The sequence below is a fragment of the Mus caroli genome, chromosome 11, assembly GCF_900094665.2.
Source record: "Mus caroli chromosome 11, CAROLI_EIJ_v1.1, whole genome shotgun sequence".
Taxonomy (NCBI): domain Eukaryota; kingdom Metazoa; phylum Chordata; class Mammalia; order Rodentia; family Muridae; genus Mus; species Mus caroli.
The window spans coordinates 18025469-18052452 of NC_034580.1; the positions used below are offsets into that span (position 1 = coordinate 18025469).

The following is a 26984-nucleotide window of genomic DNA, read 5'->3' on the forward strand; positions in this document are numbered from 1 at the left end:
AGTGGGGGGCGCTATGGGGGACTTTTGGGATAGCATTGGAAATGTAATTGAGGAAAATATGTAATAAAAATATTAAAAATCAAAAAAAAAATAAAAAAATAAAAAAAAAAGAAGTAATGCTGAGTACACCAACCACACACTCCAGATGACTCCACTGTGGGAACAGAGGGAGGATCTGTTTAAGGTTTGAGGGAGGGGAAAATATCATCAAATATTTTGTATGAAAATTCCAAAAATAACCCTATTCTGTGAATGATATCTATATTAAATACACTTTGTAGATACTGTTATTTCATTTTGACGCTTTTTAGAGACAGTCTCATGCAGTATAGACTGTCCTTAAACTTGCTGTGTGCCTGAGAAGGAGCCTGAGCTCTGATCCTCCTGCCTTTCCCTGCCCAGTGCTGGGACTGGAGGGGAGGACTGAGGCCCCGGCTTCACTACTGTTTTCCAATTGGTGACTCCCTCATTCATTTCTCTTAACAATCCCTCTAGTTTTTATTTTAATAAAAATCTAATTCATTAATTTTTTATTTCATGGCTATTAGAGATAGTTCCTGAGTCCCAATGAGTTTAAATTCCCACAAAGTGATTGTATGTGCAAAACGTACATTAAAAATCTAACTTAGCAAATGCCACAGCTTAGCAGCATAGTACACGCTTAGCAACAGCATGGCTTTTCATCCTTGCGATGCCATGGCTTTCAAGGTGCGATTCTCAACAGTTAGTCCTGCATATCTATTTATCTGACTGATTTCAACACTATACTGCCCTGATTACTAAATTGCTCAGTAAATCTGAAAGTTAGTATTGTTATGACTGTTATTAATCTGTTTGAATTTCCCCCATAAAATCAACTTTTAAATTTCTGGACTTGTTTGAAATCTGCTAGGATTATAATTAGCCTGATTATAACTCATTTACAGGTTAATTTAGGGGGAAGTAACAATTTTGAGTTTTCAATCTATAAATGTAGAACTCTCTCTGTTTATTAAATCTTTTTCTATTACCTTAAATACTGTAATACACTGCTGTATGGGGGTTTTCCACATCTTTCAGTAATTTATTTCTATATAATTCATGGAATTTTGGGGGGGCGGGGTTAAAGATAAGGGTTTCTCTGTATAGCCCTGGCTGTCCTGGAACTCACTCTGTAGACCAGGCTGGGCCTCAAACTCACAGAGATCCACTTGCCTCTGTCTCCGAGTGCTCGGATTAAAGGCCTGCACCATTACCACCTGGCCCATTTTTTTCTTTTAAACTTCTGTTTTAAATGGACTTCCTACGTAAGTTTCCAGTAAATTTACATAACTGTTTCTATACCAATCTTGTATCTTTCATAACGTATAGGTATTCCACTATAAGATTACACACAAGTTGTAAGTGTATGCACACATGTCTCAGTTCCAGTCAAGAGGTCAGGGTTCCTGAAATCAATGTGAAAGATAATAAAACTTGGCTGAGAAACTTGGTGCTCAGTTTTCTCAAGTCCTCCTTTCTGTATCTGTTCAGATGAATATATGATTTTTTCTTTATTTTGTAAACATGATGACACTAACTTTGAATTACTAGAATATACTCCTAGAGAAACAGTGGAACTTAAAATAGTGCCTCCAAGCTCTTCTCCAAAAGCTTAGGCTCCAGGCTTCTAACTTCACTCTACCTTCTACCCAGTGCTGTCAAATAGGCTCTCAGTATGAATGGGATCTTCTCTACATGCTGGGCATGGGGAAGCTAAATGCTCAGTCGTCACTAGACAAGTAAGGTAGAGCTGGGGATTGGTGTAACACAAACTGGCATGGGTTTGTAGTTCATCTTCTGCTGCCTTTCCTGCAGGTAAGAATGCAGCATGGTAGCAGGTCCAAACTGCAGATAATGTGGACATATTTCTGCTCTTTCTCTCCTCTTAGGACTCCAACTCCTTTTGATTGATTTTTAAAATAAATTGATGTATTTATTTTCAGTTTGGTGGACTGAACCTAGGGCCTCATGCTTGCTATGCTAACACTCTACCACTTTTTGATGTCACAGCCTTTCCAACTTCTCTTCTAAGTATTTGTGCCTTATAAACTTTCTGGGTCAAGGAGTCAGAATTGCCCCATTTCTCCATCTCTAGTCTTACCTCCTATTATCATTAAGAACGACGTAACAGATTTGGGCCTCAATCCTTACAATTCTTACCCTTTAAATGAATTTTCAAAATACATGCTATTTCATTTTTTCATGTTACTGGTTGCACAGAAATGATTTTGCATCTGAACATCCTGGGTACTTGGTGATAGGTGCTCAGGTAAAAATAAGCAAATTAATGAATGAATTCTCTAACCAGAATCTCATGTTAATTCTAAGGAATCTTCTAGCCAAAGGTGAGAGACCTCCTTATCCTTACGCAGAGTCTTGGGAAGTAGGGCATTTAATCTCATATGCCTGAGTCATGCCATTATCAAGTCTAGAGTTTCAAATCTCTAAGTGGGATCTCCTCTGCTACCATCTGGACTGTTAGGAGTCTTTTCCCCTGAAGGTAGCCAATATGTCATTCTCTCTTCCTTCTCCCAAATTAACTTTATCAACTACGGATTTGCAAACCCCAGCAACATTGCTTATGGTAAAAATGAATCCTGCGCTTCATATACTGCATGTGGATGGTAGGACTCTGCACACAGTAGAAGACCACTGTACAGCTTTGTGCTTCTCTGGATGTGGAGACCTGGGCATGCACTTTAAGTGGACTTGGTAAGGAATACTTATCAAATTACTGAAAAAGATACCTGTTGTTTTTCTGCAATACACGCAATTTTAGGCAAAACCAAACAAAACCAAACCAAATCAAACCACAAACCTGCTGTGTATCTTGTCTTTGCACCCAAAGTGTCACTGGTTGGTGGAAGGCCAAGAATAGAAAGAAGTGACTTACTGTTTCTTATATCTTTTAAAGAAAATCCAAGGCTAAGTGTGGTTTATTTAGGCCATAAGAATCTGATTGTTTACACAGACCACAAGATGACCTTTTCAACAGACATCAGGGGGCTTTATGATTTTTCAGTTTCTCTCAATACTGCTCTATATAAAGTGTTTTTAGTTGGCCTTGGTTTTGCTGAGGTTTACTAAATAGGATCTTGTCTCTTACCCAGGCACATTTTCCCCTTCCTGTTTTGTATGTATTTATAGATTTAACATGGAGACTGGGGCTGGGGGGTGAGGATCAGGCTTTCCTAACATGTGGAGGAACCATAAAAAGCAATCAATCAAACAAACAACAACAAAAAAACAAGTAGACAGACAGAAACAAAATGAGACAGATTAAAAAAAGAAAAGATATTCAACATGAATTCCAAAGATTGCCAAATATTGCTTCAAGCACAGTGAAACTGTACAGATAAAACCACTGATTATTTCAAGTATGTATATACTTGACTAAACTTTTCATTAAATAGCTTTGTCCCTGCCCCAACCCAACGTCTGTTACTTATGCTACATTTCAGGAATTTTTCTATTGTAATTAAAAATTTTCCAGTCCATCCACTGACACTGGACTGCCACCTGTAGTTTCAATAAGGTTCTTGAGAGCTAGTTCCAAAATGTTTCCAGCTAGCAGGGAACCTATCTCAAACGGAACAGAGTAAAGACTTTTTAATCAATCCAAACATAGATGCCATGGATTTACCCTCTAGCAAGGATTTTATGTAATTGTAGAAGATAAATTTTGTCAGTTACTACTGATGCAAAGGCCACTGTCTGTAAGCAATTACCAACTAAATAGCTATTCTTTACATATCAATTTAAGATATACATAAAGTAACAGCAGTCTACTCCTTCAAAGAAGGAGTGCATTATATGGGCATGAATATTTCATGATTGAACCCACTGTTTCATGTAATTAATGTATGCTAATCGAAAACATCTACAAAAAAAGTACTCCTCAGAAGGTAAAGTTGGGGAAAGTCCCTCCATGTAATAAGCTGGGAAAGATGAAAAATATCGAAACGCAGCAGACATCCTCTGCAGTAGGACTGGGGTAGCTATAACCAAGGCAGAATAGCACAAAGGGAAGCTGGGGAAAGGCCCTTCCCTTTGGCATTGACAGAACAGGAGCAAGACAGCATTTCAAAAGAATTCCTGCTGTGGCCTCAGCTCCACAACCAAAGGCCCCAGTAAACTAAAACCAAAAGACAAGTGTTTGTTGTTGTACACAACAAACACTATGTATGATACTGGAAAAGAAATCCTGTTCAGATCTGAACAGAACTCAGAAAGCTGAAAACCTCAGAGGAACCAACTTTCACAGAATCCTAGTGTACACTAAAATTCTACAACACTAAGAGCTACTCAAGATGGCAGGACTTAATACACATCTTTCAATAATAACTATTAATGGTCTTAATCTCTAATGAAAAGACATAGTCCAGCAGACTAGATTTTAATCCAAGACACATACCTTGCCTTCAAAGCACTATACTCTCTTAGAATAGAAAGATAGGAAAGATATTCTAGCTGTTAGAAATATGAATCACTAAGCACAGTAGGAAAACTGGCTCTTGCTATTTGTCCTCTGACATGCATAGTGCATGCATGTACACACACACACACACCACAAACAAATGTACTACTACTACTACTACTATATTAATACAGCAGAAGTTAATGAACAGAAATATAAAAATAATTAATGAAAGAAAAATTGGCTCAGTAAGATATGTCAAAATTAGAAGAAAATATAATGAAAAAAGAAAATTAGAGTCCAATCTCCTTAATGGACAGAGACACAAATTTCTCAAAAATATCTAAAAACTAAATTCATGAACATGTCAAAAAGACCACCATGATAAAGGTAGTTTCACTCCAGAGACTCAGAGATGTTTCAACATATACAAACCAACAAATATATTATATAAACACACTCAAGGACATAAATCACATGATAATTTCAATAGCTGGAAAAGAGGCCTTTGGCAAGTTCAACATTCTCTCAAGATAAAAACTATGAAAACAGTAGGAATGGAAGAAACACATCTCAATATACTAAGGTGGGATGCATACAATGTGCCAGATTCATCAAGTCAACAGCATTCTAAAAGAAGAACAACAAGCATTCTCGCTAAAATCAGGACCAAGACAAGGGTCTACATATGCTCTGTCCACTCCTATTGAGGACAGTGCTTGAAGTCCTACCCAGCACATTTGACAAGGGAAAGAAAGAAAGAGAATACAAATAGGAAAGGAAGGTTAGAAGTATTATTATTTGCAGATGATATGAGTCTATACATAGTAATCCTACAGAGTACACTAGAACACTTCCGCAAAGTGCTAAGATGCAAAATTAGCATTAAAATGAAATTAAAAATTATTTATTTTGTATATATGGGTGTTTTGTCTATATGTAGTGTACCATATATGTGCCTGATGCCAATGCAGGCCAAGAGAAGGAGTTGGATCTCCTGGGACAGGAGTTACAGATGGCTGTGAGACACCATGTAGGTGCTGAGAATGAAAACCAAGTCTTCTGTAAGCGTCAGTACTCTTGACCGTTAACCTAGCTCTCCAGCCCCCTCAGATACAAAAATCAGTAGCCTTCCTATATACAGTAATAAAAGTATTAAAACAGAAAACAGGGAAACAGTCCTATTCACAATTTCACCCAACCACCAAAATAGCCTTGGAATGAACCTAACCAAGAAAGTGAAACACGTCCTACAATGTAAAATTTAAGACACTGAAGAGGAAAATTGAGAAGACACTAGAACATAGAATGATCTTCTATGGACACCCACTGAAAAATTAATATTATAAGATGAGTGTTTTGCTCCCATCAAAAAACAATCTAATGGTTCAATGTAACCCTCGCCACCATTCTACAGCCACTCTTCACAGAAATCCTGAAATTCACGGGGAGACCAGTGAGATGGCTCGGAGGTGGGAGGTGCCTGTTAGCACCCAGTGGAGCCCACAGAGGTGAGGAGGAAATCAACTTCTACAACTTCTCCTCTGACTTCCACATGCATGCTGTGGAAAATCTGTATATGTGTGCATATACAGATAGATAGACATAGAGACATACGTACATACAGGCACACAGACAGGCATGGGTCTGTGCAAATATATGGAACCTTTGATAGTGAAAGCAATTCTAAACAATAACACCAGAAGCACCAACAAACCAGATTTTCCATTTTTTATTTAATTTTTTTAAACTACAGAGCCATAGCAATAGTAGTAATAATAGTAATAATAAAATAATAATAAAGCAATACAGTACTGGCACACAAGTAGATGTGAAGACCAATGGAATAGAAATAGGACTGAGATATAAACCCACATATGTATAGCTAGCTGGTTTTTAACAACAACAACAAAAAATGCTCAAAACCACATTGGAGAAAAATCAGCCACCTCAATGTATACGTGGTGTTGGAAAAACGAAATATCCACATGTAAAAGAATGAAACTAGATTTTTAACTCTCACTGTATACAAAATCAACTCCAAATAGATCAAAGACCTGCATGTGAGATGTGACACTCAGAAGCAGTCAGGGAAAAGTAGAAACAGCTCAAGAGTAGGGAAACATAAGGACTTTCAGAATAGGGCTTCAGTGGCTCCGAGACGGAGGCCAGCGTCTGACACTGAAACCCTGCAAACCTCAAAGGCAAATCAGAGGCTCAAACGGAACAGCGACCTACAGGATGTAAGAGCTTCACCGGCTGTCTACTTCCGACAGAGGAATCTGTCTGTAATATATTCTACCAAAAAATAAATAAACATGAAGGAATCAACAATCCAGTGAAGAGATGGACTATGGATTGGCACAGAGTCCTCAAAAAATAAATCCAAATGGCCAATGAATTATTTCTTTTAAGGTTACAGGTAAATGCAAAGCAAAACTACTTTGAGGTCCCGTCTGACCCCAGTCAGAATGACTATCATCAAGAAAACAAATGATGCCAAATGCTGGTGAGGATGTATAGGAGGATGAAGAAGCATTATCAATGCAGGCAGGAGTGCACACTAATGCAGCCACTGTGGAAATCACAAAAGAAAACCCTCAGGGAGCTAAACACAGAGCACTGTACGACAACACCTCTCCCACTCCTGGGCCAACAAGCAAAGGCTTTCATGTCACTGCAGAGACATGGCACATCCACAATGAACTTGGAAAAGCCGAGTTGGTGCCTATCTACACACTATCGGACGAGAAAGATAAACACCAATGCAGCTACAAACCCAGGTAACAATGGTTACCTGCCATGGTAGCACAAAAGTCGTGGGAAGAACCAATCATTATCTAATTCAAATTAAGGTCCACCCCATGAGAGGAAACCTGTGCTTGACATTGCCTGGGTAGCCAAGAACCTGAGACAAGACAGGCCATGGATCTAGGAAAAAACAAATACTACGCTTTTGCTAGAGGAACATAGCAATTAAATGACACCTAACGACATTCTGCTGTACTCATAGAGCAATAGCTTGCTCAGCCATTATCAAAGAAGCTTCCTCCTGTGGTAGCTGGGAACAAACAGAGACTCAAAATTAGAAAATGTGCTAGTTGTGCTAGACAATTTCCAAATTACTATACAAAAATGCTCAAATCTCAAAACTTCTCAGGAGCCGGAGAGATGGCTCAGCAGTGAAGAGCACGAGGTCTGTCTCTAGTGAGAGACCTTGAAATACTCAGTCCTAAATAGGGTGTCTCCATCAAATCCCTCTTCTCATGGCTCAGAGAACTCTAAAGAGGAGTTGGGAAGATTGTAAGAGCTAGTAGGGATGGAAGATATCAAGGAAACAAGGCTTTCTAGGCACAACAGGATGCATATAAATTCAGAAATTGTGGCAGCGTGGCATACACAAGGCCTGTACAAGTCTAAGCCAGATGGAAACCAAGTAATGTGAGGGGAAGTAGACACTTCTAGCCCCCATTCTAGCCCCCAAAGCCATCGCCAACTGATAATCGGTCCCCAAGGAAAAATTAGTTTTCTCTGATAGTGTCTCACTAGGGATACAAATGACACTAACAGGCAGGTCCCGTGCCCAGCCATAAAAGGTCAACACAAAACCACCCCAATGGTAGTTTGGCAGATTTTTGTATGTGTCACAATGCCTTATCTGAGCTTCTATTTTTCCCCCTACACATCTTTTGCTTATATATTATTGTGTTCTGTCTGAGAATATATGTGCTTCAGCACCTATATGTGCTATTTTTGTGTTTTTCTTTATACTTATTTCTCTCTGTTTTGTCTTATTTTGATTTGTTCTTAACTTATTTCATTTTTCATTATTACAATTTTAGATTCCTGTTTATATGAGAGGAAGAAAGGGTGTGGACTTAGGTGGACAGGGAAGTAGGACCAAGAAAGAGTTGGAAGAAGGAAGATCACAATCAGAATATAACATATGAAGAAAAAACAGTTTTCAATAAAAATAAAGTAGTGACATCATTAGGAAATGGATTGCATGCTAGCATTTATTACTGGGGAAAATACTACTAAAATAAATATAATAGCACAACAGAGATAGAGAGAAGGGACTGATAAAATTCTATTGCATTTTTTTATAAGAGGAACAATAATATATAGTTTTAATTTTAATATTAGGATCCACAGGTTCATTCATTTATTTGCCCGGTTAATTCATAAAGTCTATTACTCTAAAGTGAAAACAGAACATTTTTCAAATTACTCTAGGGAAACAAAACGCTTAAATTGAAAGAAAATTCTCAGGGGCTGAAGAGATGGCGTGGCAGTTAAGAGCACTGGCTGCTTTTGCAGAGGACCCAGCTTCAATTCTCAGTACCCACACAGCCATGCACAATGTCTCTATGCTAATTCCAGTGACTCTGACGCGCTCTTCTAGCCTCTGCAAGTACAGGCATGCATGTAGTGCACAGACATACATGAAGACAAAATACCTGTACACTAAGATATTTTTAAAAATTAAAAACTAGAGTGGCAAAATGATAGAGGGATAAATAATAAGAAAAGGTCTGGAAACTGTGTAGGTGAAGCTAAGAATGCCAGCTATCGGGACAGAGACAACTTTACAGTTGTGTGTGTGTGTTTACATGTGTATGTAAGCATGAAGGTGGCTGCATGTACATATATGGTGCAGGTGAGCAAAAGACCACAGTCGGCTGTCTTCCTCAGCTCTGACTGCACCTGGAGTTTGCTGATCTGGCCAGGTCAGTGCACCCACAGACCCTCCTGTCTCCTCAGCACTGGGACCACAGACACAAGGTTCTGTGCTTCTGGGGACTGAAGCCAGGTTGTTATGCTGGTGTGGCAGGCACTCAACTGATAGAGCCTTTGCCCCAGCACTGCAAAAAGCTATCAAAGGCAATTGCTATAGGGCTAGATTAATAAATGATATCTATGGGAGATATACTTAAATTAATAGAGATGGGTTAAAAATAAAATAATAAATGTGCCATAAAAAAACCACAAGCAAATGAAACACAGGCTACAAATACCAACACTGGACAAGATTTCAAGGCAGTGCATGTAAAATGGAGCCAAAGGAGACACATTAGGACGAAGTTACAGAATTGTTTTTTTGGACTAAATACTTGAGGACTTAGGTCCTCTATCTTTAGTAGATTAACTACACAAAAGGATAAGAATATAAATCGGTTAATTTCTGGAAAATTCACATAGATACATCAACTGTTTTAACCACAAAGAAAAAGTGTCAGTAAAAACCTTTTCTGAAAACTCAAACCAAAGTGACACTGAGCCTCACTTGAATCTTATTAAAAGTAAGCAAGGCAGAAAGCACGTGTACAACATACTCTCTTAAACTCGTGTGAGTTAAAAACGAAATGAAAACTTGAGTCACAAATTAGAAAATAAATATCAGGTGCAGTGCTAACGCGGCCCACAGCTGGCTCAGCGCTAAGGCGGCCCACCTGTAATTTTTGCCGCCTTCTCCTCTTGGTTCACTCGGTTCTCGTCATCGTCCTCATTATCTTCTTCGAAATCATCTAAGTTGCCAATGTCTGCCTGCTTCATACTCATCAAACTAGCCAAACTCTGCATATCTTCATCCCTATATGAAATTAGTAAAAATGTAATACACAGCTTATTAAATGATATTTCCTGAAAAATAATTAGAAAATACATATTTAACATTCCTAATCTGAAGATCTTAAACACTCCAAAAGCTAAAGCACTCTGAAAACCCAAGCTTTCCATACTGATGAGGGAGGTGTCGTGGAAAACTTCATACATGACGACGTGCCAGGCTGCAGTCAAAGGTTAGGTGTGCTAGAAACCTGTAGGAACTCCCTAGACCACATATGTAAGCATGAAATGGAAATGGCACTGTGTTGAGACTTGGGTCTCATCACTAAGATATCCTTATGTGTACACAAACACCCCAAAACCTGGAAAAAACTGAAATCCGAAAACTTTCAGAACCTAAGCATTTTGGATAATGGATAGACGATACATAATATTAACATAGCCTTCCTTTATGTAAAATGAGTACGTCTTTCAAGTTACATAAGAGTGTTTTTTAAACTAAGAATTTTAAACATCCCATAACTTTCTGAAAGGCACGTTCAATACTACAAAGCATCAAGACTAAACTCTAGCTGGTAAGATTTTAGCAGGTACTTGTTCTGGTGCCACGCAGAAGACAAATGGTCTCTGCAGAGAATTCAAGTACAGTTCCTTGAGCATGAAGTCTAGAAACAAAACCTTGTATTATGAAACAGAAGGACAATCCACAAGTTAGATAAATCTTGACTTTAGAATAAAACTTGGAGCTGGACAGATGGCTCAGAGATTAAGAGCATCTTCAGACAACCCGGGCTCAATTCCCAGCACCCACGTGGCAGCTCAAAGCCATCTGCAACTACAGTTCCAAAGGATCCAACGCCCTCTTCTGACCTTTGCGGGTACCAGGCATGTCCATGGTGCACAGACACAGATGCAAGCAAAAACACGCACGAAAGAATAAAAGACATTTTAAAAACTAAGATAAAACACTTAACTCACAAAAGGAATTGGAACAGTAATTCTTAATTGGAAACCATGAACCATTTTGGATCTGTGGGCGTGAGGGAATCAAGTGGTAAATGCCACAAACCACGCTTACTGCCACGTGCAAGTTCTCCACTAGCCACCAGGCCCTGAAGGTACAACTACAACTAAAACAGACCTTCCAAAGCAGATTACAGCCTCTGTAAGAAACACAGATGGAACCCTCGTCTAATTATAAGTTAAATGACATAGATGTGATAAGATCAAATTGTATCTAAAAATATTTAAAAATATAAATTTATAAAGTTTATATTACAAATCACTTGTTTTCCTGATGTTATTTATCTTAAATCTCACTGGCCAGAAGATTTTAATGTTTTACAAATTTTCAATTTTGTATAATCCCTCTAAATTCAGACATAAAAATAAATTAAAGTACTATTCTTTTATAATCTTTATTAATTTGATTTTCTATATATAACTTTGCAAACTAAGCCAATTATAGAAATTCTTCACATTTTATTTCACATGAGCTGAGTTAATAAAATTATTTCTCTCTTTTAAAGCAAATTTCATGAAACACAAACAAGAAAATTTCACAAACAAGAAAGTTGTATTACTTCATCTCTGAGTGCCTTCCAACTTCTCAGTTGTCAAGTAATGGAGAATAAGGCCAGCCAAGGTACAACAGCGGTATCTTAACCCCTGGGAGGTAATGGCAAGGGAGAACATGTAATAAGCAAGTTCCAGGCCAGCCAGAGCCAAACAACTAGACCCTATTCTTAGAAAATAAAATCAAGTAAATCAACAATAGTGATAGTGACAGGAATAATAATACAGACACACGTTCAAACAAATCATTCTCCAAATGTAACTTGCTTAACTTTGCCACTTAAATTTCCTCACATTTTAAAGCTCAACACTGTTCCACAGGGATAGTAAGAAAGCAGGGAAGGGGAGATAAAGAGAGTTCTCAAAGAATCCTCTTCATATTGAGACGCTTGGTTTAAATCAACTGTTTCTTACCCAGGCAGCCTCGAGTGACGCCATGTACTGACTGCTTCTGTCAGTGGAAGGAATGCTACCCTCAGAGGATCTCTGGTTTCTTCACCCTCTTCTTCCTCCATTTCCTTTCCTTTGGCTTACACTTCAGGGTAAGCTCTTTCTATCTTCTTCCCCAATGTTTATAGTTGAGAGGAAAGCCTAAGGTGCCTCCATCCTCAACCACCTTGCTAAACAAACTCACTTGGAACACAGTCTCCCTCAGCTAACTGTCACCATCCACCATATCACTTATTGCCTTGGAAATGAGTGCCAAACATCTCACTTTGAGTGATCCACAGAAGCCAGCCTTATCAGTCAAACAAACATGACTAATTATAGTAACCACATTCTACTGGGCTAACTATGTGCAGAACTGTGGTTCAGACTGGACCATCTTTTTCCCCTACCTTTACTAGGAAATTCTCAGCAAAGCATTTCCATTTATCCTGCCACTCACCTTCTCCAAGTACAGACTCTTGCATTGCGCGGATCACATGTACTTATTCCTGACTTGATTATCTGCAATTCGGCACTTAAGAAGTGATGTTTCTGGTTTTGTGTTGCTTTTTGAAAAAGGCATTGTGCTGGTTACTTTTTGTCAACTTGACATAAACCATAGTCACTTGAGAAGAAGAGACCTCTACCAAGAATTGTCTCCATCAGATTAGCTAGTAGGCAAGTCTGTGGGGCATTTTCTTGATTAATGATTGATGTGGAAGGGTCCAGCTCCTGTGGGTGGTACCACCTCCAAGCAAGTGAGCCTGGGTTGTATAAGAAAGTAGGCTGAGAGGCTCTACCAGCACCTGACTGAGACAGATGCAGATATTCACAGCAAACCATTGGGCTGAGCCTGGGAACCCCTATGGAAGAAGACTTAGGAGAAGGACAGAAGGAGCTGAACGGGCTTGCAACCCCCAAGGAAGAACAACAGTTATCAGTTAACTGGGTCCCCCAGAGCTCCCAGAGACTAAACCACCAACCAAAGAGCATACATGAGCTAGCAGGTCCATGGCTCCCCACTAAGTATGCAGCAGAGGACTTCCCTTGGTCCTGTGGAGGCTTAATGCCCTAGAAAAGAGGGATGCTAGAGGGGTGAGGTAGGAGTGGGTGGGAAGGTGGGGGAGCACCCTCTTAGAGGCAAAGGAGAGCAAGGAAAGGGGGGGGCTTGTGAAAAGGGTACCAGGAAGGGGGAAGTCATTTGAAATGTAAATAAATAAAATAATTAATAATAATAAAAAAGAAAGCCAGATAGAAAGAAGGCTGAGAAGGTCAAGAAGAGCAAACCAGGAGCTCTATTTCTTCATGGCTTCTGCTTCAGTTTCTGCCTTGAGTTCCTGCCTGGCTTCACTTGAATGATGCTGTAACCTGAGTCCTAATCAGCCCTGTCCTCCTCAGTGCCAGTCCTCCTTTGGGCCAGTGTTGTACCATAGCAACAGAGACAAAAATGGCAGCCCGTGCGTGGTACCAAATGTTTTTGCCTTGAGCGCTGGGACAGGGGTGCACATCACTAGGTCCAACTCAATACTGATTTTGAAATGGTAACAGTTACACTTTTTATGTCATTGTTGCTCTGGAGAATCAAGACAGGATTTTAAAATAACAAGCGCATTCATCCTCTGAAAACAAAGCAGAGAGCTCGAGAAGGGCTGGCGTACATGGATGTCTGCCCTGCGCCCATCTACTAAGACGGGAAGGGAGTCACTTACGTTGCTTTTCCCTCCCGAAGAAAGATACAGGACAGTGAGAACTGGAGAGTGGCAGACACGACCTTCTTAGACAGCGGCTTGAACTTTAACTTGACGTCAGTTTGTGTTGGCATGGGGCTTGCGTACTGTTTCATGTTAATGTTGCTGGTGGCAAGAGCTTTCCTCCGACCAGAAGGGGATTCCTGGAAGACAAAAAAAATAATTATGTAGTTTGGAATTATTTTATAGCCAATAAAAAAGAAACAAGAACTTCCTTTGCTAAAAAATTCTTGTAATGCAATAATAAAATTGTGATGAGCTTTTATTACAGCTTTTATATCTAAGTAAAACAGATAAAAATGAATAAAACAGAAAGAGATGGCCCAGGCATAAATATTCATACTAGAGGAAAATGTGAAACAGAAACTAGTGAAGAGCATGCGTAGAGCTCACACCTGTAAGTCTAGCACTAGGGTAGATACAGGCACAAGGATTCAGAATTCACAGCTAGCCTCAACTATGTAAGACCCTGCCTCAGGAAAACTGGGAATGGCTCCAAGACTAGTGTGAGAAAAAGATCTATCATAGGCAAGGAGGGCAATGTAAGTGCCCTTAACTGCCTTTTTTTCTCTCTTTGATTAAATTAATGTAATCAAATGGTGTTTTCTTGCTAAACCTCTAATTTTCCTAGGACCCTTTCTGCTTATTTTAGTCCTTGATTCTCCCTCTTTTCCTTGGGATCACATGTATCATTGAAGAAAATGCTTCTCAGGTCTCGCATCCATGGCAACACTGCTGACTGAGCTAAGTGCATCTACAAAAGTTCTTTAAAAGAGTTGGTGCCCATTCCTCACAACTAGACACAGAGAAGCCTGCTTACAATCAAAAGTGTGTCATATTCCATTAACAATTCCTTGTGTTTCACAACTGCTTTCTGTACAATAAAGACTTAGGGGTTGATGAGAACAGGGCAGTAATACATAACTGGGTACTAACCATATGTAGGATTCCATGTAAATTCTGGAGACACATGAAAACACATGAGATAATCTTTCATGGTGTTCTACTGGCAACAGGAAATTCAGATACAGGCTAATTTGTAATAATGTAAACTAAGATCATACATATACCACCCATGATTTTTTGAGGTTAACTGATCTTGGAATTGAAAACAACTTTAAGGATTAATGTCCAAGCCATGTGATCTTGAGCAAGTCAAGAAACTTCAGCCTCAGTAATGGCCCCTATACAATAAGAAGTTACTAAACAAAGCCATTCATGTTTTGTAATTATTTTCTACAAAATCACACAATTTTCCAACCATGGTAAAAAATTTTACCATAGATACGTTTGTATTACTATTCAATGAATTTTGATTCATCCTATGAGAGACAAACTTGCGTAAAGTAAGGCTACTCTGCTTGAATTAAACCATTACAAGACTTCAAAAACCTAACATTTCTGCCTAACAAATGAGTAAAATATAATGTCACCTCCCTAAAGAATACCTATTTTAAAATGTGGTCTTATCTGTCAGATTATGCACAGCAATATTATACAGAACTATTAGTGCATGCAGATACCTTATGAATGAATTTCAAAAATGCATCAAGCACTTGAGAAGTTAAGCCCTCTCAGAAGAAATACTTAAGAATATGCAAATACCCTCAACCGAATCAAGTTGAACAGATGTGACTATCCCTAACAATACCAGTGTTCTTTCCCTGGTCGCTACTGTCAATCAAAGGATAAGATTAAGGTCCAAGGTTCTGACAATGTGCAAAATGAAACAGTACAGTTGGAGAATATCAATTTATTACACTGATGGGAACAATAACCTCTTATTGTCCCTTTAGAATAGCTATGTACTGTATCTACATGCAGTCTAGAATGTAAAGCCCTGGGTTAAAGCATGACATACAAACTGTCACTTTATTACCTTCTGTGCTCGTTCTGTTTCACAAAACCATGACACTGATCCCTAATATAACAATTTAATTCTGTAATAAAATAAACTATGAAATTAACAGAGCTTAGAAATTCCATAATTCTAAAAGCTGTATGTGAAGATACTACTTTTAAGCTATAGAGTTTTTTTTTAATTTTTAATATTTTTATTACATATTTTCCTCAATTACAATTCTAATGCTATCCCAAAAGTCCCCCATAGCGCCCCCCACTTCCCTACCCACCCATTCCCATTCTTTTGGCCCTGGCATTCCCCTATATTGGGGCATATAAAGTTTGCAAGTCCAATGGGCCTCTCTTTCCANTGATGGCCGACTAGGCCATCTTTCGATACATATGCAGCTAGAGACAAGAGCTCCGGGGTTCTGGTTAGTACATCATGTTGTTCCAACAATAGGGTTGCAGATCCCTTTAGCTCCTTGGGTACTTTCTCTAGCTTCTCCATTGGGAGCCCTATGATACATCCAATAGCTGACTGTGAACATCCACTCCTGTGTTTGCTAGGCCCTGGCATCGTCTCACAAGAGACAGCTATATTTGGGTCCTTTCAGCAAAATCTTGCTAGTGTATGCAATGGTGTCAGCGTTTAGAAGCTGATTATGGGATGGATCCCTGGATACGGCAGTCTCTAAATGGTCCATCCTTTCATCACAAGCTATAGAGTTTTTAATGACTAATACTCTGTCAGTCATTATTTTATTTGAAAGCGAATGTTATATAGAAAAGCTTCCCTGCTGAGGTGTTTGACAGTGAGTGGCTCTGAAGCAATAGGCAATATAATACACTATGCTCTAAACACATTCTGTCACAAACACTTAAGCAAAATTCTTTAATACTGTTCGATATAAATGAAAAACAAACAAATGAAAATAAAAACCTAAAACAGTGTTTGCAAAATAAATGAGCAGAGACCTGGATCCCATTTCTTCACATCCTACAACTGGGTCCAGGAGGCAACTGGTTCTCAGTCAGTCACATACCACCATCTCCTCCCCCCACCTCTTTACTCCTTTTCTTTTCCTGGCTTGTGCCCCTCCCCCTGGTTAGATCATCATGATCTAGATGATCCTAAAATCACATTTTCAGATCCCTAAGGAAGTCCACGTAAAGTGATCATCAAGCTCTCAGCCTTGCTTTCATAACTTTTTTCAATTTATTGTAGGCTGATACATTGCCATTTCTAACAAATGCAACTTATCGTTGAAATCAGAATGTGGCAGGAGGACTTGTTTCTCTAACTAAGTTTTAGTCTCACTATCTCTATTGACAAATATTTCTAAAAGGTGAACAAGAGCAAGCATTGCGAAGAACAATCTGCACTGCTATTGACTGTTTCCACTGGAACAAGTCCCCACTGCCTTCTACAGTTGAATTCATGCACATCTTATGACTGAGCAGTTCTCTTAGAATTTAAGTCCTAGAAAAATCTTCATGACAAAGATGACAGGTTAGAAGCCATCTCTATATGTTACATGGTTGATGATAAGAGTCAGGGGGAAAACAAAAACAAGAATAAACTATTTTAAAGACAGACAGGAGGGCAGACCATCCCAAACTGCAATAGGAAAACAAAACAAAACAAAACAAAACCAGAAAGGTAATGCCTTGGAAAGAAGGAAGCACCATGTAGCTTTGCTGCAGGCTCCAAAAGCTACCTGTGTTCTGTTCTCAGAGAGGTGCTGGTGATTGAGCTTTCACGTGAGGACTGTTCACTAATATCCTCAACTAAAACTGGAGAAGGCACCAATAGCAGATGTGTAAATAGCAAACCAAAACACAAGAAACCTGAAAGGCAAGGCAACATGACTGCTCCAAGCATCACAATTCCTCAGTTACTAAATCCAAAGACACAGAAACGAGCAAAATGCAAAGTTCAAACATTTACTTATAAAAGTGGTTAGTGACTTCAAAGATGATAGACACAAGCAATTAGAGAAAGCAGCTCAGGACATAAATGAGTCTGCAACACAGCTGAGAAAGCAATAAAACAATTCTGGAGGGGAAGAGAAAAGATGATAGAAATGAACAAATTAAAATGAAAACACAGTCCAAGCAGGTAGGGGAAACAAAATGGACAGGGTCAGGAAATACTGTCAGGCACTGACACTGAAAAACATGAGCACAACTGTAGGACAGAACTGGAGAACAAACCCAAGAATCCGTGGAGTAGAAAAGAGCAGAGATAAAAGCTGAAAGCATAGAAAAGCTATTCAATAAAACTTTAGCAGGAAAGGAAGGGAAAGAAATGGACAGACAGGCACAAGACATTCAAACCCCAATAGACAATACCAAAGGTATTTCCATGACATGATATATTTAAGATACCAAAATTATGAAGCCAAAGGGAAAAACAATACTAGAACCTGTAAGAGAACAATGCTAACTCCCACCACAGTGACACCAGATCTTCAAGAGAAGTTCTCGAAGCTGGGAAAGAATGGGATGTAAATTTAAAACCCCCAAAACCAAGGGCTGTCCACTAAGATGGTTATACAAAATTAACTTTTAAAATTGACAAAGAAATATACTCCAAAGAAGCAACAACAAAGAAAGCCATGCTCGCCAAGCTAGCTCGGCGGGAGCTACTTAAATCCTAACACAGAGAGGAGAAAGTCCCCATCACACAGGAAAAGGGGAGAATGAACTTATGAGAGGAGTAGATGAAAAATATGACTGGAAAAACACAATCTTGTCTAATTCATAAAATCAGCAAATCTACTCACCTGAATAGAGGAGAGAGAAAGTAAAAACAAAACAAAGAATAGTCCAACCAGCCAGGAAAAGAGCCAACAAAATTACATGCATCTGCAAATGAAGAATAAATTTCAATGGAAGTAGCCTTAACTCTAGCTGATTCTTTTTTTTTTTTTTTTAAAGGATTGTGCTATTTGTTATCTCCCAGAAGCATGCTTCATTGACAAAGACACATAAAGTATGGAAAGATGAAATCAATATACTTAAGCAAAAGGAAGTCAAAACCAAACCAGCACAGATATTTTGTGCTACATAATAGATATCATGCCTGATAAAACCACAGCATACTAATAAAGAGAACAATCTGCCGTGGGGGTGTGACCACTCTAAACATATATGCACCAAATACTGGAGCTCTCACCTGAGAACAGACACAGGCAAAGGGGGCAGATAGACTCTGACACAGTAACAGCAAGTAACTCCAATACCCCACTTCTGTTTTTGGTAGGTCATGCAGATTCACAAAACAAGTTTCAGGAGCTGATGAGATGTTAACCCAAGTTCCTGAGTTTGAGTCCCACAACCCATGTAAAAAGCTGAGCATGATGGGACATGCCTGACCTCCCAGTGCAGGGGATGCGAAGACAACAGGACCCCTCGAGTTCGCTGGCCACCCAGCCTAGCTAAACTGATTCCAAATTCATTAAGAGGCATTGTCTCAAAATATAGGTCAGCAATTTTTAAGGTAAACACTTGATATTAACCTCTGGCACACACACATACTCATACCACATAAAATCAATAAATTTCAGAATTAATATACACCACACAACAAATATATTTAACAGGCATCTAAGAATAACTATCTAGTGAAAGGGGTACTCTCTCCAAAATATGTCATGTTTAAGCCACAAAACAAGTCTCTTGTGTCTTACCACAGTAGAATCAATAGCAAAAGAAATCACAGAAATTATATAAATAATGGGAAATTGAATACTCAATTCTGAATGACTAATAAGACACAGAAGAAACCAGGGAAGAATTTTTAAAATTTCTATAACCAAATGAAAAGCACAACTCTCAGGCACCTCTTACTATATATTGCAGCTATGAGAACTTACAATTAAAAACTGTGAGTGATCCAAAATAAGAAACCCGACAACCAACACATTTCATGGTCTTAGGAAAAAAAGTCAAACCCAACAGTAGTAGAAGTAAAGAAAGAAAAAGAAAAATTGATGCAGGAATTATTAAAATTAAACTAATGGTGAAAGAATGTTTTAAAGTTATTGATCATACAAATTAAAGCATAAAATGTAAGAACTCAATAAATAAAACAAATAAATTTCACTTAGCACCTAATTTAAGAAACAGAATACACTACCATCTAGCTTAAAGGTGCACATCTCTTCTCAAATTACAATTCTCCCATTGTTCCCTCCAGTGGCAACCAGTAAACTAAAGTTGCACCCTCTTTGTCAAAGCTATTGTTGACTATGCATACACCCTAAAGCACCTTTTGCCGATGAACCGACTATAAAATGTACATAAATACAAAGTAATGCCCATGGAAGACAAAAGAGATCATCAGATCCTTTGGAACTAAATTACAGGTGGCTGGGAGCCACACAACAGGAGCTGGGGACCAAAAGGAGGTCCTCAGGAAAGACAGCCAGTCCTATCACCCACCAGAGCCCTCTGGAGCCCTGTCTTTGCTGAAGATTTTTATGAAGTTGTACTGAATCTTGACCCACCTCCACAACGCTCACCACGGTCTACACTTCCAGAACATTCTTATCTCCAACAGCATGCTGTACTTACTAAACCAGCTCCATGTGTGGCTCCTCCTGGCACCTAACATCTTATATTCCACTCTCTATCTCTATATTGTATCTTTTCCTGTACCTCACTTAGCATGTTCAAATTCTATGGAAAATCCAATTATGGTTTTTATTGAAGCTGTATTAAACCTATGGATCAGTGCTGGTAAGTTGATACCCTCAGAATACTGTTTCATTACACTACAATAAGGCATTACTCTCTACATACTTACTCAAGTCTTTAAAATTTCAATGTTCTATCATTTTATACAGGGATTGTTCATATTTTTCTAGATTTAATGCTTGGTACTTTCTGTTGTTAGTATAAATCATGCACCCTTTAACACTCATGAATGAACAATTTCTTGCATATAGAAAGGCAATGAAATTTGCATTTATGACATTTTAATATTCTTTATTAATGTCTTAGAATATATTTCCTTTTGGGTTTCTATTTCATCATAACTTTTTTTTAATCAGATATTTTCTTTATTTACATTTCAAACGTTATCCCCTTTCCTAGTTTTCCCTCCAAAAATCCCCTATCCACTCCCTCCTCCCCCTGCTCCACAACCCACCCACTCCTGCTTCCTAGCCCTGGCATTCCCCTATACTGGGGCATAGAGCCTTCACAGAACCTAGGGCCTCTCCTCTCACTGATGACCGACTAGGCCATCCTCTGCTACATATGCAGCTAGAGCCATGAGTCCCACCAAGTGTTTTCTTTGATTGGTGGTTTAGTCCCAGGGAGCTCTGGGGGGGGGGGGGGGGGGGGGGGTACTGGTTAGTTCATATTGTTGTTTCTCCTATGGGGCTGCAGACCCCCTTCAGCTCCTTGGGTCCTTTCTCTAGCTCCTTCATTGGGGACCCTGTGCTCAGCTCAGGATGGCTGTGAGCATTCACTTAAAAACTAGTTATATATTCCACTTTTCCAAACTACAATTTTTTTCTTGATGATCTCTAGAAACCTTAGTGTACCTACCATTTTTGATTATATAAATGAAGAAGCCATTCATACATTATTCTGGTAAATAGAGGGGACATTCACACATCTGTCTCAATCTTGGAAAGGAGAGCATTGGCCTTTAATCTGTATCATGTTTACTGTCTATCTCCTCTTTGTAAATATGACCCTCTATAGAGTGAAGTTTCCCTTAGGTTACTAGCTTGCTTTGGGGTTTTAATTTTGTTCATACAGATGAGTACCATTTTTAAGCTTCTGTCTTTCACAGTAACTTTTTATAACCCTTTCTGTGCTCATCTCTAAAAATGTATACGTTTATATGTTTAGTCACGTTTAACACTCATCTGCAACATTTCTCTTTTGTTCCTAAACAATTCTTGCTAGAAGCTATGTCACTAACCTTCCCATATCAACAAGTCTTCAGCTCTGCTGACCCTAATGAACATTTATCTTCTATCTCACTGCTTTCTACTCATTTATAACATTTTCATCATACTTTCTATGTTTTTATTCTATCTAAACTCCTGAATTTTGATCAGCTTTTACTGTGCCTATACTGTATTTAAACTATGTATTTGGGGGGGGGGGGAGGACCCAACAGCAACTCCCAGAACAAAAGCCAAAGAAAAACCAGGCAGACCCCTGGGCCTGCTGGCCAGCCAGTCCAGTTAATTGGCAAGTTTCAGGACAATAAGAAACCTTGTCTCAAAATCCTGAGTCTACACCCACAATGCATGTACATCTACACATATACAAACCGTTGACTAAGTACTGCTTCAACTATCTGTCTCATGTTTTACTCTGAAATACTTCTGGTTACTCTGGTTAAATATATTCTAATTTTTATCTCAGGTTCTTTGATTTGGAAGATGTATAGAAACTTTTCCAATCTATATGGGTTTTTTCCTACTCATTTTTTTAAAAATCTGATTACCATTTAATTGGTGATCTAATTATAATCCTTCAAAATGTATCCAGTCAATTTTTATGGGCAAATTTATGATCACCTTACACATGCGTTCCATAACTCCTTACACAGTACCTAACTAGTATTCCTTTTTTTTTTAAACTTTTTCCAATTTATTATTAGGTATTTTCTTCATTTACATTTCAAATGCTGTCTTGAAAGTCCCCTATACCCTCCTCCCACCCTGCTCCCCCACCCACCCACATCTACTTCTTGGCCCTGGCATTCCCCTGTACTGGGGCATATAAAATTTGCAAGACCAATGGGGCCTCTCTTCCCAATGATGGCCAACTAGGCCATCTTCTGATACATATGCAGCTAGAGACATGAGCTCTGGGGGTACTAGTTAGTTCGTATTGTTGTTCCGCCTATAGTGTAGCAGACCCCTTCAGCTCCTTGGGTACTTTCTCTAGCTTCTCCATTGGGGGCCCTGTGTTCCATCCAATAGATGCTAACTAGTATTCCTATACAGCTGTTAGTCTACAATAGATCACTTTTGTGTAAACTCACCTGCAGCACCCGATTGTTTACATCCTATGTGTTAAGGACAACAGATATGTTCGAATATGAGGTCTGGGATATTTTCTAGCACACACAGACCAATCAGTGAACAAGTGAGAGATTGGAAAGCTGCTCAAGACACAGGCAACCTTCCCGTAGACTCTGAAGAACACTTCCAATGAACCACGCCTCTTCCTGAGCACACATAAGCTCTCAAGCAGGTTCCGGTCATCTGCCTGAACTGAATCAATGCAACTGGGAACCAGATTTGCTGCCCTTGTCTTTATTTACAGTTATTCCCAACAAAAGACATTTAAAGTCATATCCCAGCCCTCATTTACCCAAGGGTCTCCACTGCCACGTAACACCCAGCACAGTGCACCTTAGGAATATCAGTAAGCCCTACATGGTCAGGCCCCCAACAATGCTCTTGAATTCTCCCTCTCCTTCTCACTCCTCCCCTCATTTTCTGGGCTCCACTACCTAGGCCTCACCCTTGCTGCTGCCCTTACCAGGAGTGTTCCTCTGGTATGTAACATGTAGCTAGTTCTCTCTGCCTTTAGTTAGATCTTTTCTCAGATCTGCTTCCCTGGACCCAGCCCTTTTCTGAGTGCCTTACATAAAATTTCAGCTACTCTCTGAGTGAACATATTTTGTCTTCTATTTTCTCTCCTCCACTTTCCTTTCCAAACATGCAAATTTTATTTACATACTCTCTCTACCCTGTTCAATGACAGCAAGCATTTTTGTGTAACTGTTGATTACTGTATCCTAGTTCAAGAACCACAGTTCAACAAATATCTCCCGAGTGAACAAATGGATTGTAACCTTACAACTTCTTATTACAAATGTTTTGAACTAATTTTATTTTATTATTAGTTTCTTCTGTTTACTTTTTTTTCACATACTTATGAGATACCTTCACAAAGGCATTCCTCTTCTTAAAAGAAGAAGAGGGATATATGGCTTCCCATGGTAGAGTAGCTTGCAATTTATAACCTACTAGCAGTTATAAAGGTAGGCAGAAGTTTGTTCAAGCCAGATAGGTCAGCAACGGTAGACAGATGAGACATAGGATAAACAGAACAAGATAGGGATGGACCCCTGCACTGACTCACATAGGTGGTGTTGAACTGCAACGATAAGCTGTCAACACCCCATCCCCCAGAGAAATACAACAGAGCACTCTGCAGAAAACAGATGCTAACAACATGGACCTGGAAGCCTGGAGTTAGGGGGAAGTGAACTACCTAACAAACTGCTCTCAAACCAGGAGCCACAAACCTTGCTATGGGTTTCTGCCCCTCTGTTTGACATTTAACCTCCTCTGATTTTAGGACTGTCTCTTGTAAACAGCATATTGATCAAAAAAAAAAAAAAATTAACCCAATCTATTTTCCACTGCTTTTTCTGGAGATTAGATCAAAAGTTTGTAAGGGATTTTGTCTCAAGACTGTACATGATTCAAGAACTCTAAAAAGATTCTCCTATGTGGATTGTATCTATCAGTATTTATTTTAATACAAATAAAAATTGTGAAATTAACAATATTCTATTTTTAATTGTCTAGTACACTTAAACTATTGTCACATCACAGGTGTGATATACATATGAATCAAGAATAAAACCTGCACAGGTTCAAGACAGAAAGGCTCCCAGCACTGACAGCAAGGACTAGACTCAGGGTCCCACCCCTAGCCATGATGCTATCCATCAGCAGCTGATACCTAACAGCAGAGAGAGCATCAGTATTCTCTACGGAAGTGTCCTTGAGTTTATCAACCTCACTGCAGGGCAGGCCCCACACCCAGGAGTAGCTGGTCAACACAGAACACACTCAATGCTATTTCTGTGAACTTTCTGTTCCATTTTACTTTGTTTTGGTGGGATTTTTTTGTTTTTTGTTTTTGTTGTTGTTTTTGTTTTTTGTTTGTTTGTCTGTCTTTTGTTTTTTGTTTTTGTCTTATTGGGTTTTTTTTCCTTAAATTTTCCTTTTTGTGAGTTTTTTGTTGTTTCTGTTGCTTTTTTGTGAGAGAGAGAGCACATGCAGGGAGAGGGCATAAGGGTGGGTAGGGAAAGGGGGCAGGGGAGACTTGGGAGGAGTTGAGGGAGGGAAAATGTGATCAAATATATTGTACAAAAATTTTAAATTAAAAATAGTGATTAAAATTACAAACTCATGATAACATGTTTTTAAAATAAATATACTTTCTATATAAAAAAAAAATCCTGGTGAGAAAAATGTTTGTTTCCCATTGTTACATTATTTTTCTTTCTCACTCCTTAAAATCTCTTTAATGTCTACTTGAAAAGTCAACTCTTCTGGTATATTCCATCTGTGTGATGATATATATTCTTGATTTTACAAAATCAAGACTCACAGTTATATAGTTGGGGAAAAACCCAATAGTTTAGTAACTTCATATCACTTTAAGTCTTCATACTTGAGATGCATCCCAAAATTCGAATAATGGTTTTCAACGGTTAACAGTAACAGAAAGGGTGAAACCTTATCAATGAACTTTTTAATCCCTATAAGATTAAAATTGCATTGTACTATAATGCACACTATATGAATTATCCACTCGTCCATAATTTTGCAATCTTATACTTTGGTGTCTGGGGGAACTCTCGGATATTTGAAATATTTCATTATTCTCTACCAAAAATAAATCATATTTTTATACTGCCACCTATTCTATCAGAAAAACCTTTAAGCATTGAGAAACTATATAACTAAAGGTAACATGTAGAAAGGTAGAAAGTTTTAAAAATTCTAATATTCACTGAAAGTTTGAGTTTTATCAGAGACAAAATAAAATTTTAGTTACTTATGTGCAAGTATTAAGTTCAGTTTGTTCATTAAAATAAATTGCTAAGCTTGGATAACCACTTTAGTAATTTCTTTCACGAGTTATGTTTCAGGAGATGAGGAGTTACGTGAGTTTATGGCTCCGTCACAGCTCACGTTCTTCTCCTTGTTACATGTTTCTGTGCTGCAGTGTGGACGCTCCACCCCATGCAGACATCCTTGTTCTGTGTCTCCATGAGGCAGCGTGGGGACTCCATGCAGATGTTTCACTTTGTCATGCGGCACATTACTCCTGCGTTGAAACTTAACCCTTATCTGACTCTGGAATCTCAGCTGTATCCAGTTAAGACTAGAGTTCCACCTTATGGAATGTTCTGTACCTTTCCTGAATCTCTATACAGAGATGAAAGCAGTAAAGCCTCAGTCCATGCAGATAGAACCCCTTTATGTGATCGCTGTGGGGAACAGCTCTTCTAGATCACCTGCTTCAGTTATTAGTGTTGATCTACATTTTAGACTCTATTAGGTCACCTCAGAACTAGCTTTAAAAATTTTTGTCATATTATTTCTGTTTTTAGCTATTTTCCAAGAGCTACCACTGAACAAAGCAGAATACTTTGTATGAGTTTTGATACCCAGCCATCATCACAATAAAGTTTACTGGTCCACAGTTACACTTCTGGCTAATGGAGGTTGTTGGGTATTTAACTCTCTAGACCCACAATTGTGGCCATCACCATTATACTAGGATTCCCTTGTTCTGTCCACTGAGAATTAAGCTTTAGATACTTAATGTCACCATAAGGATAAATCAGTGCCTGCAACATCCACCCTTCTAAAATCTCCCTGCCTAATACTCGAGCCTATTCTTGCCCCTGTCGCCAAGAACTATTAAGTTCTAAGTACTACTGAACCAAGGCACCAAGAAATGAAATGACAGGCAACTAGAATTCTGAAGAACATTCTAAGATGATGACTAAGTTACTGCTGTTTTTATTTAAAATTCTGAGTTAGACAATCTTGCCCTCTGACTCATGAATTATTTCACAGTGTAAAGAATGAGCACTCAATTACCTGAATAAACACTCTCACTACTCCTCAGAAAACCAAAACTGTCACAGAGACAACGTAGAAACTGAAGACACAGAGCAGTTCCTTATTCCAACCTGCCACTCCACTACAGGACATCTTACAGTGCGCCTATTAAATAGAGTTCATACCTAAACACTCAAGTTGCTGTTCCTTCTAAAACAAAATTAGTTGGTATCCTGTAATATCAAGGCAAGAAAATGCCATATTTTCAAAGTTAGTGAATTCTGTGTCTGGCGTCCTTTTATTTAGCTCTGTGATAGCATTCTAAACTTTATGCTGAAATGAAATGGTGAAATGAAGTCCATCTAGAAGAGTAACAGTTCTGAATTTAAAACTGTGACGCTGGTCTCTCACACTGTCACAGCACAGCACTTCTCAGGCCATGCTGATCTCTGCTTCACCAGCAGACCAAGATGAAGCACTACAGAATTTAATTTGGAACTCATGGAGCAATTAAATGCTAAAGCA

General features: G+C 38.8%; 1 protein-coding gene across 12 annotated transcripts in view; it reads right to left on the reverse strand.

The window, feature by feature from the left end:
• Ehbp1 (EH domain binding protein 1) overlaps positions 1-26984 on the reverse strand; it is a 275350-nt gene that overhangs the window by 151449 nt on the left and 96917 nt on the right. For 10 of the 12 annotated variants that reach the window (XM_029483507.1, XM_029483505.1, XM_029483503.1 and 7 more), the window contains exons 6-7: positions 13720-13901; positions 9892-10031 (exon numbers count right to left, since the gene is read on the reverse strand). In XM_029483507.1, coding sequence (XP_029339367.1) covers positions 9892-10031; positions 13720-13901 — 322 coding nt within the window. Of the gene's footprint in view, positions 1-9891; positions 10032-11589; positions 11675-11995; positions 12689-13719; positions 13902-26984 lie in introns of those variants that run through there. The other 2 variants (XM_029483511.1, XM_029483512.1) reach the window with 2 other exon arrangements.